Source organism: Chlorocebus sabaeus, chromosome 10, assembly GCF_047675955.1.
Source record: "Chlorocebus sabaeus isolate Y175 chromosome 10, mChlSab1.0.hap1, whole genome shotgun sequence".
Lineage (NCBI taxonomy): Eukaryota > Metazoa > Chordata > Mammalia > Primates > Cercopithecidae > Chlorocebus > Chlorocebus sabaeus.
Window position 1 is genome coordinate 113,021,592 of NC_132913.1, and position 19,755 is coordinate 113,041,346.

The 19,755-nt window shown below is 40.1% G+C and overlaps 1 protein-coding gene across 1 annotated transcript in view; it reads left to right on the top strand.

Annotated features, from left to right (window-relative positions):
- NYAP2 (neuronal tyrosine-phosphorylated phosphoinositide-3-kinase adaptor 2) overlaps nt 1-19,755 on the top strand; it is a 293,051-nt gene that overhangs the window by 160,155 nt on the left and 113,141 nt on the right. Inside the window, 2 exon segments of the mRNA XM_007966466.3 lie at nt 16,806-17,521; nt 17,523-17,901. Of these exon segments, the coding sequence (XP_007964657.1) occupies nt 16,806-17,521; nt 17,523-17,901 (1,095 nt within the window).

A 19,755-nucleotide genomic window follows, 5' to 3' on the forward strand; every position in this document is an offset into this window, starting at 1 on the left:
CTTTTACCTTCACATACACGGGCTATAAACCTAATGCAGAAGGAAACTGACATATTGATCTCATAGTTCAATGAACATAAAATCTGTATTTATTTGCAAAATCACTCATTTTGTAATTTCCCAGAGCTGGTAGATTCTTTGGTATTGGCACCATTAATTTTTATAGCTCTGTGATAGATAAATGTGAAGTGTGTGTAAAAGCATATGCTCTTATATCTTCCAGTGTAATCAGAGATAATTCTCCATGTATAGCAATAATAATTGATAATATTTGATTCTACATTTTAAGCCCTTTCTATATCCCAGGCAGTATGCTAAATACTTCAGATAGAATGTCTTTTTAAATCCGCACATGCATATGTGAATAAGCATCATTATATCCATTTAACAGTTGAGCTCAACAAGGCTTAGTAAAGTTAGAGTTGACTTTCCCAAGGTTATACAACTACTAAATTGGCATTAGAATTTCGGCTAATTTGACTCATGGAAGAGTATTGGTAGTGTTTTTAAAAAATGGTTAAAAAAAATGCCCTTAGCAATGTATTTGTAAAACAAATATACACCATCATATATAGAGGCAAATTAGTCTTTTTGACAGTATGGTGACTAGAGTCAGCTCACCCATGTTCACCCAGTTTCTGCCACTTGGGCAAGTATTTCAATTTCTCTGTAACTATATTTTAATTTGTAAAATGGAGTTTATAATAGTACCTACCTCATAGGGATGTTGTAAGGATTACATGAAATAATCCCCCCAAAGCACCTTGTCTGATACAAATAAAGCATTTGATAAAAGATGGCTATTATTATTATGCATTATTATCATTATTACTATTATTACTGAAGCTACAGTTCCATTAAAGGAGATGTTAGCACACAGCAACACAACTTCAATGAGGTTGGATGAAATGTTTTATGGCTCTGTAATTCCATGCTGCTTCCTCTGTAATCTCAGGTACTTAAAAAGATCACAAACATTTCTATCTTTTTATCACAACCAGGACAGACTTCCAAAGGATAATCCTCAGCAGACTGTATCTATGAAACGGCAGGGATTCAGCTTCTACAGAGTTGACTGCCCCAGGGACAGGAGAAATGTTCCAATCATTAATCGGATTTTTCTCCCAACTTACTTTTCTTTAAGATAATATCCCCCCTGGGTTGACTCCAAATTAACTGTGCTTTTACTGGGTGCTTAGCATCATGCATTTTCCATGGACAGTTTTATGCTGTCACATTTCTTTCCCTTAAGACTTAGGAAATCAACTTACTTGGTAACTTCCTTTCACTATAGGTAGAAATGCTGCAAGTGATAGCTACAGTGAACTTGTAAAGAAAACTTGCTGATGGCTTCAAAATATTTGGGCAAAGAGAAAAGGAAAAAGAGTTATCAACCACTGGTTTAATAGCTCAGCAATCCCTAAGTTTTAAACGTGTGTATTGTTTTCCTTAGCTTGGACTTCCTAGAGTTTGATTGACCAGTGGGTGGAGGTGATTGATATGCTGAGATAAAACCACTCAGAGATCTCTTGGTTTGAGGAACCTACAGTAATATATGTGTGTGTGTGCATGTGTGTTTGCATCTACAGTCATGCATTTCTTAATGATAAAGATGCTTTCTGAGAAAATGTGTCATTAGGCAATTTTGTTGTCATGGGAACACGACAGAGTGTACTTATGCAAACCCAGATGGCATAACTTAGTATACACCTGGGCCATAAGGTAGAGCCTATTGCTCCTATGCTACAAACCTGTACAGTATGTCATGATATTGAGTACTACAGGAAATGGTAACACAATGGTAAGTATCTGTGTATCTAAACATATATAAACATAGAGAAGGTATAGTAAAAATATAGTATTATAATCTTATGCGACCACAGATATGGGATCCATAGTTGACTGCAACCTCATTATGTGGCACATAAACTTTCATTAAAAAAATGAAAGTGGAGGAAAGAGAAAAAGAAAATTTGAAGGGATACAGGAGGAAAAGATTTGAAAACTTTGAATCATTATACACTTATAGTTTATTATCCCATGGACAGTTATTTATAGTAATTATTAATTGATTGCCTATTGGGAGCAAGTTGCTGTGTAAAGTTTGCTGGGACTTTTAAAAAGATTAATTATCCCTTCAGAAAGCTCATAGCCATTGAGAGAGAAGCTCATAATCAAGTACAAGGTAAAATGAGGAAGTTCACAAGAAAGAAAGAGATGAAGCCCAAAGTGAAAAAACAAACAAACAAACAGAAAAGAAGAGGAGGAGGAGGAGGAGGAGGAGGAGGAGCAGGAAAGAGAGGAGGAAAGGGAAGAGTTGGTGATGTTTGAGTTGGACCTGAAAAGATGGGAAGGGTCTTATTTAGGGTAAGATGGTACAGAAACAGGGGAAATGTCTCAGTAAAGTCTGAACATATACATATCTGATAAGTGTGGGGGAACAGTGGTAGTTTCATTTGGCTAGAGTGAAGGGCATATGAAGAAGCCAAGGGGAAAAAGGATGGAAAATATTTTGGGTTATGATCGGAGGTCTGGCACGCTATTAGAGGAAGAAAAATCATACTGGCTGCGGCATTTTTTGCAGTAAATCTTTGCTACTTCAGAGCAATCCCACATGGCATCTCTTTCACACATAGGAAGAATGAGAGTTATAAAAGGAGTTATTTTAGGATATTTTTATTTCCTATATTACTAGTGATATTCTTTCAAATGGCCTTGCTATATTAAACTTTATAACTGCACAGGAGGTTTTTGCCAAAAAATGATTGTTTTAATCCCAAATTTATGGTCTGTGATTATGCTTACAAAGTTATTAGACCTTAAGTGTTTTATACGTTGCAAAATCTAACATGCGATTTCCCTCTGCCCTGACCCTTCATGCCTTCCCTTGACCTTTACTTTGAGTAAAAGGGAACCAAAAGAGGAAAATATCAATTTCTCAGTTAATTTTTCTAACCTTCCTTTTTGGCAAGTAAAATATTTAACCTGCCTCAATTTTTCCGCATGGAAAATGTTGAGTATTCCTTCACTGACCACTCTTGCCACTCTCCTTTTGTTTCTTTTGCCAGTATTACCACTCTTCATTAGTCTCATCATCCCACTTCTTAAAGAGTATTTGAGGAAATGACAAATTATAGGGTTGCTCATGACTCTTTAGGGTTATTACAAAATACCCCAAATTCTGAATGCCAATTCTAAGAATGTCAAACGTCTGTAAGTCACTCAGCAGTGAACAAATATTTACCTAGAACCTGTGATATTCTAGTCACTTTACCCTAATCATTTAGCAAAGATCAAGATGGACAAGAAACCTTTATTGTCATGGAGATTATAGTCAAGTGGGAAAAAGGAAAATACCTACACAGGCACCAATAAGCTCACATAAACCAATAGAGAGGAAAACAAGAGGAAAATATCCAACAGGGACAAGTGCTGATTGGATGTGCATAGAAGACTTCTTTGGAGAGGTAACATTTATGCTGAGATCTGAGTGGCACAAAGAAGTCAGCATTGTATAGGAGATGTAGTGGTTGAGAAGGAAAGCTTTCCCCTTTATACTCTGGAAGTTTCCTGAAAATCAACTAAAAAAAGGAAGATAAGAGAAAAGGCACACAAAATTTATTTTAATGTGCACAGCACAAGGGAATCATGGAGGAATGATTACCTAATAACCCGACGGGGTACAGATGTTTATATAACTTTCTTCATAGGGGAAGGGGAAATGGAAGAAATGCGGCAATATGAGGGATAGTAAATAATTTTTAGAGGGGAAATGGATGGACCTGGAGAACATAAAGTGGCCTAGGATGAAGTCTGCTGGGCCCACAGAGCAGACAATGGCTGGTAAATGATTATCTTTGAGATACTGAAAGGGACAGAAATAGAAGACAATGGCTTATGACACACGTCTGTTCAGGTGTGTTGACAGACTTTGGTCTTTCTTTTTGCAATATGATTTAAGTTAATTAAAACTCAGGGAAGGGACCAGAGAAAATTGTTTTCTTCTTTGGTAGGTCTGGGCTTTAGGCAGAAAGGAAACTTCAGATAACAACTCAATTCTGTGCTTTCAAAGAGAGAGGGGATTGAGAGAAGGGAGGAGTGACGGGGGAGGTCAGAGAGACCTTGAGGCTGCTTCTTTAGGCCACCATGTCATAGTGCTGTATTTTGGGCTGTTGGCTTCAATGTTTCAACAGGGACACAAGCATTCCTGGGAGCAGGAATAAACTTATTGTTTTGGAGAAAGTAAAATGTTAATAGGTACATATTTTGAGGCCCTTCCAAGTGGTAGGAATTCTGATAATGGTTTTAAATGCATAGACGCATTTGATTTTCATAATCAGTCCTACAAATATCTCCTCCTTATAGATGAAGAAACAGGTTAAATAGTGGTTCAAGATCGTGAGAGGATTGGAACTGAGATCTGATTCCAGAGCACGTTCTCCCTATGTGTTCTCATGTCTTACGCTCTGCTGTTCACATCCATTAGGTTATGGAACCTAATATTTTAGCATAACCTCCCACTGAGATCATTCATTCAGAATAGTTCCTCCCCCTGATAGATACATTGTCTCTAATTCTTTTCTCTATCTTACTAGACTTGTGTAAAGGATGGAATGGCAGGTGCAATCTGAGAGCCTGTAGTAGTAGAGCTGAGGAAATGTCTGCAGCACCACCGCTATTTCTGTTCTCTACAAGCAGGCTATGTCTAATGGGCATCCCATGTCTAGAACAAGAGAGTGATTTGGAAACAAGATACTGCCCTGGAATGCAAATATCAAACTGGAACTTGTGATATACACTGTGAACGGAGGGCTGTGTCTTCTTGGAAATGCTGGCTGCCTGCCTGGATAGATTTTCACAAAAGGGTGTTACTATGCTGAGTTTGCCTTGGTATAGGTTTGGCCACAATGTACAAGCTCAGAAACTCCCTCTCATCAGATGTCTAGAGTAGCCAAACTCAAAAAGATGGGTACATAGAACTAGAATCCCACTTTGCTCGTTTTCTAGTAAGAAACTGTACTAGTCCATTCTCACACCACTATAAAGAAATACCTGAGACTGGGTAATTTATAAAGAAAAGAGTTTTAATTGACTCACAGTTCTGCATGGCTGGGAAGGCCTCAGGAAACTTACAATCATGGTGGAAGGCACCTCTTCACAGGGCAGCAGGAGAGAGAATGAGTGCCAACAGGGGAAATGCCAGATGCCTATGAAATCATCAGATCTCATGAGAACTCACTCACTATCATGAGAACAGCATGAGGAAAACTGCCCCCAATGTTCAATTACCTCTCACTGGGTCCATCCCATAACACGTGGGGATTATGGGAACTATAAGATGAGATTTGGGTGGGGAGATAGCCAAACCGTATCATTCTGCCTCTTGCCCCTCCCAAATCTCATGTCCTCAAATTTCAAAACATAATCATGCCTTCCCAACAGTCTCCCAAAGTCTTAACTCATTCCAGCATTAACCCAAAAGGCCAAGTTCAAAGTCTTATTTGAGACAAGGCAAGTCCCTTCCACCTATGAGCCTGTAAAATCAAAAGCAAGTTAGTTACTTCCAAGTTAGAACTTCCAATGGTGTTACAGGCATTGGGTTGTAACACCTGTTCCAAACCAGATGAATTAGCCAAAACAAAGGGGCTACAGACCCCATGCAAGTCCAAAATCCAATACGGTAGTCATTAAATCTTAAAGTTCCAAAATGATCTCCTTTGACCCCTTGTCTCACATCTAGGCCACGCTGATGCAAGAAGTGGGCTCCCGTGGCCTTGGGCAGTTCAGTCCCTATGGCTGTGGATGGTACAGCCCCACTCTGGGCTGCTTTCACAGGCTGGTGTTGAGTGTCTGTGGGTTTTCCAGGCTCTTCCAGGCACACAGTGCAAGCTGTTGGTGGATCTACCATTCTGGGGTCTGGAGGATGGTGCCCTCTTCTCACAGCTCCATTAGGAAGTGCCATGGTGGGGACTCTGTGGGGGCTCCCACCCCACATTTCCCTTCCACACTGCCATAGCAGAGGTTTTCCATGAGGGCTCTGCTTCTTCAGTAAACTTCTGCCTAGACCTACAAGCATTTCCATACATCCTTGGAAATCTAGGTGAAGATTCCCAAACCTCAAGTCTTGACTTCTGTGCCCTCGCAGGCCCACCACCACATAGAAGCTCCCTGAGTTTAGGACTTGCATCCTTTGAAGCAATGGCTGAGTTGTGCCTTGGCCTCTTTTAGCCATGGCTGGAGCTGAAGCAGCTAAGATGCAGGTCACCATGTCCTGAGGCTTCACAGAGCAGGGGGGCCCTGGCTTCAGCCCACAAAACCCTTTTTTCCTCCTCGGCCTCTGGGCCTGTGATGGGAGGGGATGCTGTGAAGGTCTCCGACATGCCCTGGAGACATTTTCCCCATTATCTTGGTGATTAACATTTAGCTCCTTGTCACTTATGCAAATTTCTGCAGCTGCAGTAGGCTTGAATTTCTCCATAGAAAATGATTTTTCTTTTCTATTGCATTGTCAGGCTGCAGATTTTCCAAACTTTTATGCTCTGCTTCCTCTTGAATGCTTTGCTGCTTAGAAATTTCTTCCACCACATACACTAAATCAGCTCTCTCAAGTTCAAAGTTCCACAGATCTCCAGGGCAGGGGCAAAATACCATCAGTCTCTTTGCTGAAGCATAGCAAGAATCACCTTTACTCCAGTTTCCAAGAAGTTCCTGATTTCCAACTGAGACCACTTCAGCCTGGACTTCATTGTTCACATCACTATCAGCATTTGGGTCAAAACCATTGAACAAGTCTCTAGGAGGTTCCAAACTTTCCCACATTTTCTTTTCTTCTTCCAAGACCCCCAAACTGTTCCAACCTCTGCCTGTTACCCAGTTCCAAAGTCACTTCCACATTTTCAGCTCTCTTTACAGAAGTGTCCTGCTATCCATTAATAATTTACTGTATTAATCTGTTCTCACATCACTATAAAGAACTGCCCAAGACTGGGTAATTTATAAAGAAAAGAGGTTTAATTGACTCACAGTTCTGCATGGCTGGGAGGCCTCAGGAAACGTACAATCATGGCGGAAGGCACCTCTTCATAGGGGTGCAGGAGAGAGAATGAGTGCCAGCGGGGGAAATGCCAGACGATTATAAAACCATCGGATGTTGTGAGAACTCATTATCATGAGAACTGCATGAAATAAACCACCCCCATGATTCAGTTACTTCTCACTTGTTCCCTTGCATGACATGTGGGGATTATGGGAATTACAATTTAAGATGAGATTTGGGTGGGGACACAGTCAATCATATTAGAAACATAGGCATAAAACTTTGGAAATCTAAATTATTAAAAGGTTTCTCATCGAATCTGAACTTAGAAAGTGAATGACTCATAAGAATTATGTATATAGTGGCTTTAGGCTTTACTAGCATACTGGGTCCATGTCCACAACAGAGATCTGACAGAGGACCGGATTCCCTAGGTACTCTGTGAGGGGCCACCAGGCTTTGCCCTATGGTCTTAAGGTTTTCCATCCCTGTGGTTGGCGACCTCTACTCTGGTTGTTCTTCCTTTATATATAATAATACCTTATCTTCTGATTTCAATCCAGATTTTTGACAAGAAAATATGTAATCTTTTTATATCCCTTCTCTGAATCATCCTGTGGTGATTTTATAATACTCAAAGGAAAGCTTACTTTCTTAATTTCTGTATTCTAAAAGGATGCTTTATGTATCCTCAGGGTACAGTCTATACCCTAGTTCTATGAAAATGACAATATTTTTTCAACAAGATATCCACATGCACAGGAAATTAATTTTGGATTTTTTTTCAGTTATCTATTTCTGTATAATAAACCAAACCAAAATACCACGGCTTAGAACAACAACAATTTTCTTCTTCTTCTTCTTCTTCTTCTTCTTCTTCTTCTTCTTCTTCTTCTTCTTCTTCTTCTTCTTCTTCTTCTTCTTCTTCTTCTTCCTCCTCCTCCTCCTCCTCCTCCTCCTCCTCCTCCTCCTCCTCTTCTTCTTCTTCCTCTTCTTCTTCTTCTTCTTCTTCTTCTTCTTCTTCTTCTTCTTCTTCTTCTTCTTCTTCTTCTTCTTCTTCTTCTTCTTCCTTTTTTTTGAGACAAAATTCTGTTCTTGTCACCCAGGCTGGAGTGCAATGGCGTGATCTCGGCTCACTGTAACCTCTGCCTCCATGGTTCAAACAATTCTCCTGCCTCAGCCTCCTGAGTAGCTGGGATTACAGATGCCTGCCACCATACCAGGCAAATTTTTGTATTGTTAGTACAGACAGGGTTTTACCATGTTGGTCAGGATGGTCTCGAACTCCTGACCTCGTAATCCACCTGCCTCAGTCTCCCAAAGTGCTGGGATTACAGGTGTGAGCCACCACGCCTGGCCCCCAGATTTTATTATTTCTTATTGTTCTGTGAGTTGTTGGCTCATATGGGTGGTTCCTCTGCTCTATGTGACAATTGCTAGGGCCTCTTATTTTTCTGTACTCAGCTGGCAGTTGGGGTGGTTGGAACATTGAATAACGCTTCACTCATATGTCTGAGCAATCTTTCTCCTCTGTGTGACCTCTTCTATGACTAAGTTGAACTTCTTCATAATGTGTTGGTCTCAGAGGTCTTTCACAGCAATTGGCTCTCAAGATAGAGGAAGTGAATCCCGCCAGTCCTCTTACATCTAAGACATAGAAAATCACTTCTGACACACTCTATAGGTCAAGGCAAGAAACAAGGCCAGCTCTTATTTCAGGAGAGGAAGATAGATCCTATCTATTGATAGACAGAATGTGTAAAAGAAGGAAAGGTGTTGAGGGTGGCTCTCTTGAAAGACTGTCAAATGAAATGTGCCTTCCAGCCACAGTATTTCCAATAGGCAAAATATTCTCACCCTCTTCCCCAAAAGTTTCATGATATGGCAACATCAGACTGAAATCAAGGTTTCATCATCTAAATCATGCCCATGTACAATGAAGCACCTTGGTGTAGTTTCTCAGGACAGCTCCTAGGTTGCAATTCCTCATATGCAAAGGCTTTCAATTAAAAGTACAATTTATCTGCAACCACACAAACCCAATATACACTGGCAGGTCAGGGGCAGGTAAAGTGTGATGTACAGTCTCGTTCAAAAAGTAGGGGCTAGAGGGAGGGGAGGGACATAGGAGTCACTGGTTCGCAGCAATTCAGAAGTTCAATTAGACTCATGTGTCCAGTTCTTCCTACTCTGAGGGCAAAAAGGAAAAGAAAAAAAAAATTGTTGGTAAGGGCCCAGTTTTGCTCCCTGGTTTTGATTATCTGTGGTTCTTGATTTTGCTCTCTAAGCTCTTGAATCTACTCTCCAAATCATCTTTTCTTTTCTATAACAAATGACCTCTACCCACAAGTGAGTAATTTTTCTAGCTACTTCCAGCCTTTAAAAGATTGGGAGCCCAAAATGTTTTTTAATTTAAATTTTGAACTATCTCTGTCCTGTCTAACAGTGTTGCAAAGTATCCTGATAATTTTTGTGGGCTTTCTATGAATGAGATCATACTACATTTCTTCAGATGAAAGACAGAACCACAGATTGCCTTGAGACAGGCTCCTCTCTACTTAAGGCTATGGTCAGGGCATTGTGGCACAGTGCTTGTGACATTCTTAAGAGCCCCAGGTTCAGTACCTTAAGCCTTTCAGAGATGTCAACAGGGGCTCTTATATTCAAGCCCTTAATTTGATTTTTACACCAAGTCCACGTTTTACTGGCAGAGCTCTGAATTTGACCTTTGCTCTGAGGCTTGTTTTTATTTTGAAACCCTTTGCTACTCAGAAAAGTCTTCATGGCAGACACTGCGCTGGAACTATTTCCTTTCATTTCTGCTTGAGAACTAAGCAGCTCTTTCCTTAGCGCTCTGTCTCCTGCAACCCTCTATCGTACATGGCTAAAACAGACCAACTCCCAGCTTCCTCTTCGTCCAGAACGCACCTTCGTTAGGTCCACAATTTCATTAGCTACATTTCGTATTTTCTGCATTACGACAGGCAACATCTTGCCAATTTTTCCCCAATATATAACACCATGCTGCCTTTTTCCAGCCTCCAATATCAATTTCCTTAACAGCTTTAGAGCTTCCAGCTGGTCTCCTCATTACCCTTCAGGCCTCTGCTGTCACTGAGTACCAAAACCGGTGTACAGGTTTTAGATTTTTATTATAGTAGCACTGTACTTCTGACACCAGTTTTATGTATGTATAACTGCATAATTTAGAGATATAAAAAGCAATGATTATATTTGCTCAAAATTCTGTGGGTTAAAAATTCAACAGGACACAGTGGACATGGCTTACCACTGAGCCAAAATGTCTGCTATCTCATCTAGGGTAGCTCAGACAGATGTGGGGGCCACTGGGACAGCTTTACTGAAGTTGTATGGTTAGGGTTTCATTTTCATTATTGATTCCATTTCTTGGTTCTTTTCCCCATGGATAGCTTGAGCTTCCTTACAGCATGGTGATCTTTTGAGTGGTCAGATTTATGACTTAGTGGCTTGCGTTCCTTGGGAGAAAGTGGAAGCTGCCAGAATCAAGGGGAGAAGAAATAGACTCTACCTCTTACTGAATGAGAACATATGTAGGTATAGGGAGAAAAATAATTTATAGATCAGTTACTGGAGATTTTCAGCCACCGGTGTTCTGGTTTAGGGTTTTCCAAACATTCTTGATCACGACCTATAAGAAATATGTGTGGCTTAGGGAATTTCTGTATACTTACATATTGTTTCAAGAAGCAACCTTTAGCTCTTTCCCATGAAAGGTAATCATATTTTCTAATCTATTCTAATTTATTGTTTTAAAATGCTGGTCACAAACTCTAATTTTATTTTACAACTAGTGAGCTGAAATGAATACTTTAAAGAACAGTAGTTCTGATTAAAGTCCCTTGTTGTATATATAGTAAAACTGAGTGTAAATAAAAATACACTTTAAAGTAATTTGCCAATGTTCTGCATCCTGACTGAAGCAGAGAAGGGATTAGAATCATGTCTTCTAGTTTAAGGCAAGACCCTTTCAGTCCCACTTGACTTTCTGACCACACTGTTGAGCCAGTTCCATGCCTTACTTTATTTGGTCCCACCAAAACGTTCATCTGAGTTATCTGTTTTCACTGTCACCAGATCCAGTACTGTAACACAGGTCCTACAACTTTAAACCTAATCCTTTTTGTGCATGATTACACTTTCTTGTTCCTACTATAAACGGACTAAGGTCATTTGCAACTTCCATTCCTTAACATCTTAATTAAAAAAAAAAAATAGTGGATAGTATTGTGGGGCTTGTGACTGTGAAAATAAAAATATCCTTCAAAGTCATGGAGTTGTGAGTTGTGAAAAGAGTTGTCGTGAGCACAGTTCTGCTGAAAGTGGGAAATGTGTCTCTCACCTTCCAGAATCAGCCAGTTCCAGTATCACACAGTGTAGACGTTATTTTCCTTCAATGGATTCACATTTTCCTGTTTGAATTACTTATTTAAATATAACTCTAAAACACGATATGCAAAGTTATAGTGCTGCTATGGAAAGGACTGTTTAAAAGGATACTTTATGCCCTATACAAAATAATGAATTGCATAGCTTTTTCCTTTACGGGTTTCTTTGTTCCAAAGGGTGTGGAATTAAATTTAAGTTATGAGATTCTCTTAGATACTGTGGTTAATAAGCAATTCTTATTTGTTCATTAGTAATATGTGGAATTTGGGCTGGATATCTCGAAGAGCCCTTTGTATTCTGGGATTCTGTGGCCACAGTCTTTCTAGGAAGGGACAAGGCTAACCTCTGTTGTATCTCTTTTTTTTCACCTCTTGGGTCAAGAACACCTACAGATACTAAAGCATGGTTTTACATTACACTTTCTTTTTAATAAGGAAAAAAGTGTTTCCTAAAGATAGGTTGACAAGGCACGTGGTGAATTTCCAAAATTAACTGTGAAAGGAAGATCATCTGGGCATGACTGAAAGCCATATATAACCTTTGTGCTCACATAGCTCATTTCAAAAATGTCACTTTCTGCTTATTAAACGCTACTGTCATTATACTATTTTAAGCATTAAAACTTGTGTTCTGGAGCTTAACAGGAATTATTGCTTCTATCTTTGGGCTTATTAGAAATAATTTAAAATGTATTCAAGAGTGATGAAAATCACCTTTTTATTATGGTTGAATTTGGTTAAATGTTGAAATTTGCAGTGCCATTTTATTGTCTTTTATTAGCAATATTTTAGCATCTATGTATGTAGCACAAGACTATTTTTAAGTACCTTATAAAGAAGTGGCATTTTAAATAAAATGGTTTTTAAAAAAATTTTTTAAGTTCCTAGAATGAGGTTAAGTTGGAATAAATTATGGGACAATGTTGTCTGAAATTTCATAGTTTTCTTATATAGATACACTTTTAAAACAACACCCATGATAGTGACAGTTGAAACACATTTTCATTGTTATATAAATTATTTACTCAATATTTGCACTAAGGTAGAACCAGATGATTCATGGAAAATGAAAAGAAAAATTAGTTTATTGGAAACAAATTTGTTTCCTCCTCTGATTTACCACAAAGAACCATGAAATTACAAGGATGGATGTCAGGGAATGAAAAGCAGATTTTTTTTTTTAAAGAAGCCCCTGCCCCCATATTGAAAGAATGAATCTGTTAATTCATCCTGATCATCTATAATTTACTGAAGTGTCTATTCTCGAAACATCTTCACACCCTCATTTCATTTAATTAATTTATTTATTTATTTTTGAGACAGAGTCTCTCTCTGTCACCCAGGCTGGAGTGCAGTGGTGCCATCTTGGGTCACTGCAACCTCTGCCTCCTGGGTTCAAGTGATTCTCCTGCTTCAGCCTCTTGAGACAGCTGGGATTATACGTATGCACCACCACACCTGGCTAATTTTTGTACTTTTAGTAGAGATAGGGTTTTACCATGTTGGCCAGGCTGGTCTCGAACTCCTGACCTCAAGTAATCCACCTGCCTCTGCCTCCCAAGGTACTGGGATTACAGGCGTGAGTCATTTTACCCCACACTCACACCTTCGTTTTAAAGTTGGATCAATAATAAGAAAAAGGACCGGAGGGGAAATTGATTGAACTTTATGAATCTGCTTGCATTAGGATCTCTTCACCAGCAGGGATGGGAAGAGGGAAGAAGCTTGCCTAGATAAAGAGGGATTCCCTTGGCAAGGCAGGCTAGAGACTAACTTCAGCTTGTGGGCTGAACAAGCAGAGCAGCATGAAACAGGAGTAAGTGTATCAAAACAAACAACAAACAGCAAACATCCAGAGAATGGGTCAGATTTAAGTAGTAAGTGCCTTCCACAAATTAGAAACCAGAGTCAGAGAGTCAGATCAAAAGAGTGAGCATGACAAGCCATGTGGAGGAAGGGTGCTCTTGGCCCATGTATGGGATGAGCATCTCTAGCTGTAGCCAGAATGTACTCTCTGTGACATAGTTGTAAAAGTTAAGGGAGGTAGGGGACAGGGAGCAGGAGAAACTTAAGGGGCTTGGAAAGAGTTGTTTAATTCTAAAATAACAAAGTTAGTTAAAGTTTTCCAATGCCAGAGGATGAAATTAAAATGTTCATTGTTCATCTGTAAAGGTCTTTTACATTAGGACTTAATAAATATAATGTTATATTAGGTAACTAAACTTGTTTTACTGTAACAAAATTAGAGAGTGGCTTAAATTTGAGAAATTTTCTCACAATTCTTGGGGCTAAAAGTTCAAAATCAAGATAGTAGCATGGTCAGTTTCTGGTGAGAGCTCTCTACTTCACTTGTAGACTGATTAGACTGATGCTTTCTCTCTGTTCTTATATGGCATACGCGCACACGCATGCACACACACACAGAGAGAGAGAGGAGAGAGAGAGAGAGAGAGAGAGAGAGAGAGAGAGAGAGAGAGAGAGAGAGAGAACTCTGCTGTCTCTTCTTGTAATCAGTCACATCATGAGGGTCCTACCCTCATGACCTCATCCAAGCCTAATTATCTCCCAAAGGATCTATCTCCAAATACCATCACTTTGGAAGTTAGGGCTTCAACAGATGACTTTTTTTGTGGAAGAATGGGGACCCAATTCGGTCAATAGCAACTGTCAACTCTGATAATCTCACAGGCACCATAAAGATGTTATATTTTGTTTCCTTTGTCATACAACATCTATACTTGGTTTGTCATTGAAATTGTTCATAAATGGATTGTCTAGATTCCTTCTCAATTAGTAGTTGTTCTACTTAATTCTAAGTATGCTGCATTCTGCAATAGAAACTTCTCTTTCTTAAATCATTTCATAGGTATAGAGGGGTTTTATTTAATTTTTTTCTGTTTCTTTTGGCAAACAAAATGAAATAGCATTTTCTCACAATTGGAGTAAATCCAAACATAGCTCTCTTCCATTCCAAAGGCCACCTTCTCATCTGTGTGGGAAAGAGAGAAGTTGTCGCCAATGTTGTTAATCAACTGTTGCTTCTCTGAATACCGTACCATGCCCAAATCTGCCACTGACAGCCTCACTACCTGGGAATCCCACACTGTAGTCTCCCATAAATCCAGTGCTGCTATCTAGGCATAGGCTTAGCAGATGCTTAAGTTCTTACCCTGTTATTTCTCTCTGCAGTCTATGTTGGAGTATCAGACTTTAGTGAAGGGTCAAAGATAATGAAAGTAAATTATAATTTAAGAGGGTGAAAAATGAAAACATAATTCTAAATGTGATTTTTCCATATGATGAAATTACCCATCTCAGGGACACACACTAAATTCTAGCCTTAGGTTAACCCTCCCTTCATAGAGCACCTCACTCTTCAGTCCTCTGCCCTCAAAGAATTCCCTCAACCCCACTCCATTCAATCCCTAGAACTCAATATTTGTAGAAAATAATTTCCCAGAACCTGTACTTGGTCTACAGTCATTTCTTGCTGTTGAAAATGGCAGGAAACAAGTTTCAGAAGAATAGTCTGGATGAGCTTTGGTTCTTCCAAGTCCTGACCAAAACTATGTCAACTTTGTTCGCTGATTTATAATTTTACTTTATTGGGGCTCAGACTTTTGTATATAATCTGATGACTTATTAAAATCGTATGAAAATTAATATACTGAGATTTCAAAACCAGTAAAATACATGCCAAGTTAGGTGGTACAATTATTGGTTGCTTTGGGTCCCTCCTAAAAAGATTGCGTAACTTTCACCACATTTTGTCTCTAGGCTTTTTACTTTGGGCATTAAAAGACTTTACTGCTACAGCCCCCCTGGAAAATAACATCTAGTTCTACCCAGTATGGGTTAATGGAAATTCTAGACACATTACGAACCTTCCCCTCAAAAAGCTGTTTGGTTGTAGTGAGTAAAACCATCATCATAGGCACATTGGAACAAAATATTTGAAACAGGAGTGATCTAGAAAGGTGAAATACATAGTTGCTGCTAGAATATTTGATTGCTTCCCTGTTGCTGAAGGCTCGGTTGATGGGTGGAGCAGCCATCTAGCTTATCCTTAATCATTTTCAGCTCCTTTACCACATTTTAGTGAAAGTCTTCTATATAAATTAGGCCAGTTAAAGTTAAAAAAAAAAAAAGGGAAAATTCAGGTGTTTCACCATTTGTGCCTTGAGACCCTTGTCTTTAGCCTGTTAGCTCCTCATAGTCTTACAACTCTAAGCTGTACTGTCAACTCACACTATATGCTATCATCTTCTGTAAGCAACCACATTCTGCTACATTGCATAATAAAGATGATCTCTGTAAGCATATATCAACACAATGAGATAATGAGATAATAACAAGACTCAAGTACCTTCCTTGCATGCTAAACAATTGATTTTAGTCACAGGCATTTGCCAGCCTCTTCCATGCTATTGTATGGTGTCAGAGTTTGTGTTTTGTCAATAAAGGGTCTTCCAGCAGGCTGTGCAATGCTTTGGTACACATATCTGTTATGAGTTTCCAGAAGTTATTCTTGAAACTCACACATCATTCCCTAAGTTATTCTCTTTTAAAACTCTAGAGGGCATTCTGATGTGTCAGTGGAACATACCTAACAAATTCATTCCGAGACAGCACTTGGAATATCATAAGAGATCTTAAGAACAAAAACAGGCAAATGCACCATAATCAACAATACCTGGAGATTTAAAGATTAACTTGTCTAGCCTTATAAGATTTTCACATCAATTTCCCCTGAAACATCAGACCCATCTGTATGGAAGCTATTTATTTGAACCAAGACAGATTTTAAGTCTAGCAGGCTGGGAAATTTTTATCCTAAATGCAAGCAAGATGTGTTCACCTGCAAAAACCACATCAGTAAAAGGGTGCAATCTGTGTGGTATTTTTGACCAATAGTGCCAACAGAGACTCTAGTTTTTTTTTGTTTTTTTTGTTTTTTTTTGGTTTTTCCTCCTGCATTTCTTTCTCAATTCATGCAGGTTAGTTTTCACAAAATGTAGGATTGCTTTTATCCAATATGTTTCATCTGAAAGTTTCTATTTAGGCATTCTAAGGGAAAGGAGTGAACAGTCCTGGTTTTAATGCATTTATCAGTGTTAGATTATTAATATCAGTTTAAAGATGACTATTATTCCACCATCAAGTTTTGTAAATATGGAAAATGCTCGACTCTTTGGTTGATTTTTGCTCTGAACCTCAAACTAAGAATGAAGCTGTCTACCCCTCTGGTCTAAAGTTTATTGGAGTAAACCCACATGCAAATCATTTTTGAAAACTTTCCAGTTATACTCATCTATTCCACTACATTTTTTTTCTTCTTTTAGTGTCAGCTAAACCAAGACCCCACAGTGATGAATATTCCAAGAAGATTCCTCCTCCCAAACCGAAGCGGAATCCGAACACTCAGCTGAGCACATCTTTCGATGAAACGTACATCAAAAAGCACGGGCCCCGGAGGACGTCGCTGCCGCGGGACTCCTCTCTGTCCCAGATGGGCAGCCCCGCGGGAGACCCCGAGGAAGAGGAGCCCGTGTACATCGAGATGGTGGGGAACATTCTCAGAGACTTCAGGAAGGAGGACGACGACCAGAGCGAGGCTGTCTACGAGGAAATGAAGTACCCCATCTTTGACGACTTGGGCCAAGACACCAAATGTGACTTTGACCATCACAGCTGTTCTTCGCAGTGTGCTACTCCCACGGTGCCTGACTTGGACTTTGCCAAGGCCTCAGTGCCATGCCCCCCCAAGGGGCTGCTTTGTGACATCCCCCCGCCCTTCCCCAACCTGCTTTCTCACAGGCCCCCGCTGCTGGTATTCCCCCCCGCCCCCGTACATTGCTCCCCCAACTCCGACGAGTCCCCGCTCACCCCTCTGGAGGTCACGAAGCTTCCCGTGCTGGAAAACGTGTCTTACATGAAACAGCCGGCGGGGGCGTCACCCTCCGCGCTGCCGTCCCACGTCCCCAGCCATGCGAAACTGGAGAAAGAGCAGGCCGCGGCCCTGGGACCTGCCTCTGCCACCCCTGCGCTCTCCTCGTCGCCCCCCGCCCCCGTCCACGCTGTACCGAACCCAGTCTCCCCACGGCTACCCTAAAAGCCACTCCACCTCTCCCTCCCCCGTCAGCATGGGGAGGTCCCTGACTCCCCTGAGCCTCAAAAGGCCTCCCCCTTATGACGCTGTGCATTCGGGCAGCCTCTCCAGGAGCTCTCCTTCAGTGCCTCACTCGACCCCCAGACCCGTGTCGCAAGATGGGGCCAAGATGGTCAACGCCGCAGTGAACACCTACGGGGCTGCCCCGGGCGGCTCCCGGTCCCGGACACCCACGAGCCCGCTGGAGGAACTGACCAGCCTGTTCTCCTCCGGCCGCAGCCTGCTGCGCAAGTCGTCCAGTGGCCGGCGCTCCAAAGAGTCTGCAGAGAGTAAGTGTGCAGGGCCTGCCTGAGCCCCAGAGCCCAGTGCCAGGCTTACAACCAGGGCGAAGTCCATTGTGTGCGGGTGACGCACAGAACACGGGGTCTTGAGGCCTTGGAGTTGAAATCTTAGCATGCAAAATGTGTTAGTTCACTTTTGCCGTGCTAAGTCAAATAGCGTATCCTGAAAGTATTAAAAATGGCAGTCTGCAAAATATACCATTTCCTATTTAAAAGAAGAGTGGTTTTGAAAAATAAGGTATAAAATCTAAATTCTTGCAGTGGTCCTGGAAAGTTGAACAGGGAAAATAGGGACCACTATGGAAGTTTAGGTATGTGCACACAACACCGAGTACGTGGTCTTGAGGCCTTCGAGTTGCAATCCTAACATGCAGAATGTGTTAATTCACTTTTGCCACACTAAGCCAGATAGTGTATCTTGAATGTAAGCTGAAAGAATTAAAAATGACAATCTGCACAATATAACATTTTAAAATAGGAAATGTTATATTCCTATTTAAAAGAAGAGTGTTTAAAAAAAAAAAAAAGTAAAAAATCTAAATTCTTACAATGGCCCTGGAAAGTCAAACAGTGAAAACAGAGACCATAATGGAACTTTTAGGTAAATACCTTGATTTGGGGGCAGGGGGTTGGGGGGTGGAATTAAACATTCAAACATGCAATTGATAAATGTTAAAACTTAAAAACGCTTCTTAAGACCAGGCATGGTGGCTCACGCCTATAATCCCAGCACTTTGGGAGGCCGAGGCGGGCGGATCACGAGGTCAGCAGATCGAGACCATCCTGGCTAACACTGTGAAACCCCATCTCTACTAAAAATACAAAAAAAAAAAAAAAAAAAAAGTAGCCGGGTGTGGTAGCGAGCACCTTTAGTCCCAGCTACTTGGGAGGCTGAGGCAGGAGAATGGTGTGAACCCGGGAGGCAGAGCTTGCAGTGAGCCCCAGATCATGCCACTGCCTTCCAGCCTGGGTGACAGAGCAGGACTCCATCTCAAAACAAACAAACAAAGAAACAAACAAACAAAAAAAACCTTCTTGAGCAAATTCCCATTAGAAAACCTCTGTTGGAAAGAAAGCAGTTTGATTAGAATTTAGGATATTCTTTAACATAAAAAATGATTCTCTTTGTATACTTCATGTTCTTATATTTTTACCATTACTATAAATGAGAATAGGCCCATTGTTTTCCTTTTAAAAGTCATGGCGATTTACATCTTATTTCTGTGGTACTCTTCCTAGATCCATCAATATATAACTTACAGAAAAGTCACTAAGGTGGTGAATATTATTTTTACTACTGAATTTCAAAGACCAGGAAATTTATCTATCTGAATAACCCTTTTATGAGTCCCAAATCAATTCACAAGTGTATAGTAAAGTCAAAACAGACCCAGATTAGTTTTTTTTCTAAGTCCATTTCATTAAATTACATTTCTTTCTCTTATTCAAAAATTCCTTAGGCACCTAAGCTGATAATTAATCAGTTACATCTCAAATAATGCCTCCACACGATTTTTTTTTTATTTATCTGTTCATACAGTCATACTGAGAACTTTCCTTAAAGAAAAAGAAACCCTCAATACTTTTGATAATGAAAATGATAGTGGCATTTTTTAGATAATTAATATTTATTGATAGTTATAAGTTACTAATTTTTTTTTTGCCTTTACCCAGAGACTTATGAAAATACAAGCTGCTTCAATAATTGCCCCCAAAACATTTTAATTGCCTAAGTGAAAGGCAGTCATTTCTAATATGTTAGGCATCTCTGGAGTTACATGCATGCATATGTACATACGTACATTAAAAAAACAGTTGAATTTAAAACTAGGAACAATCTAT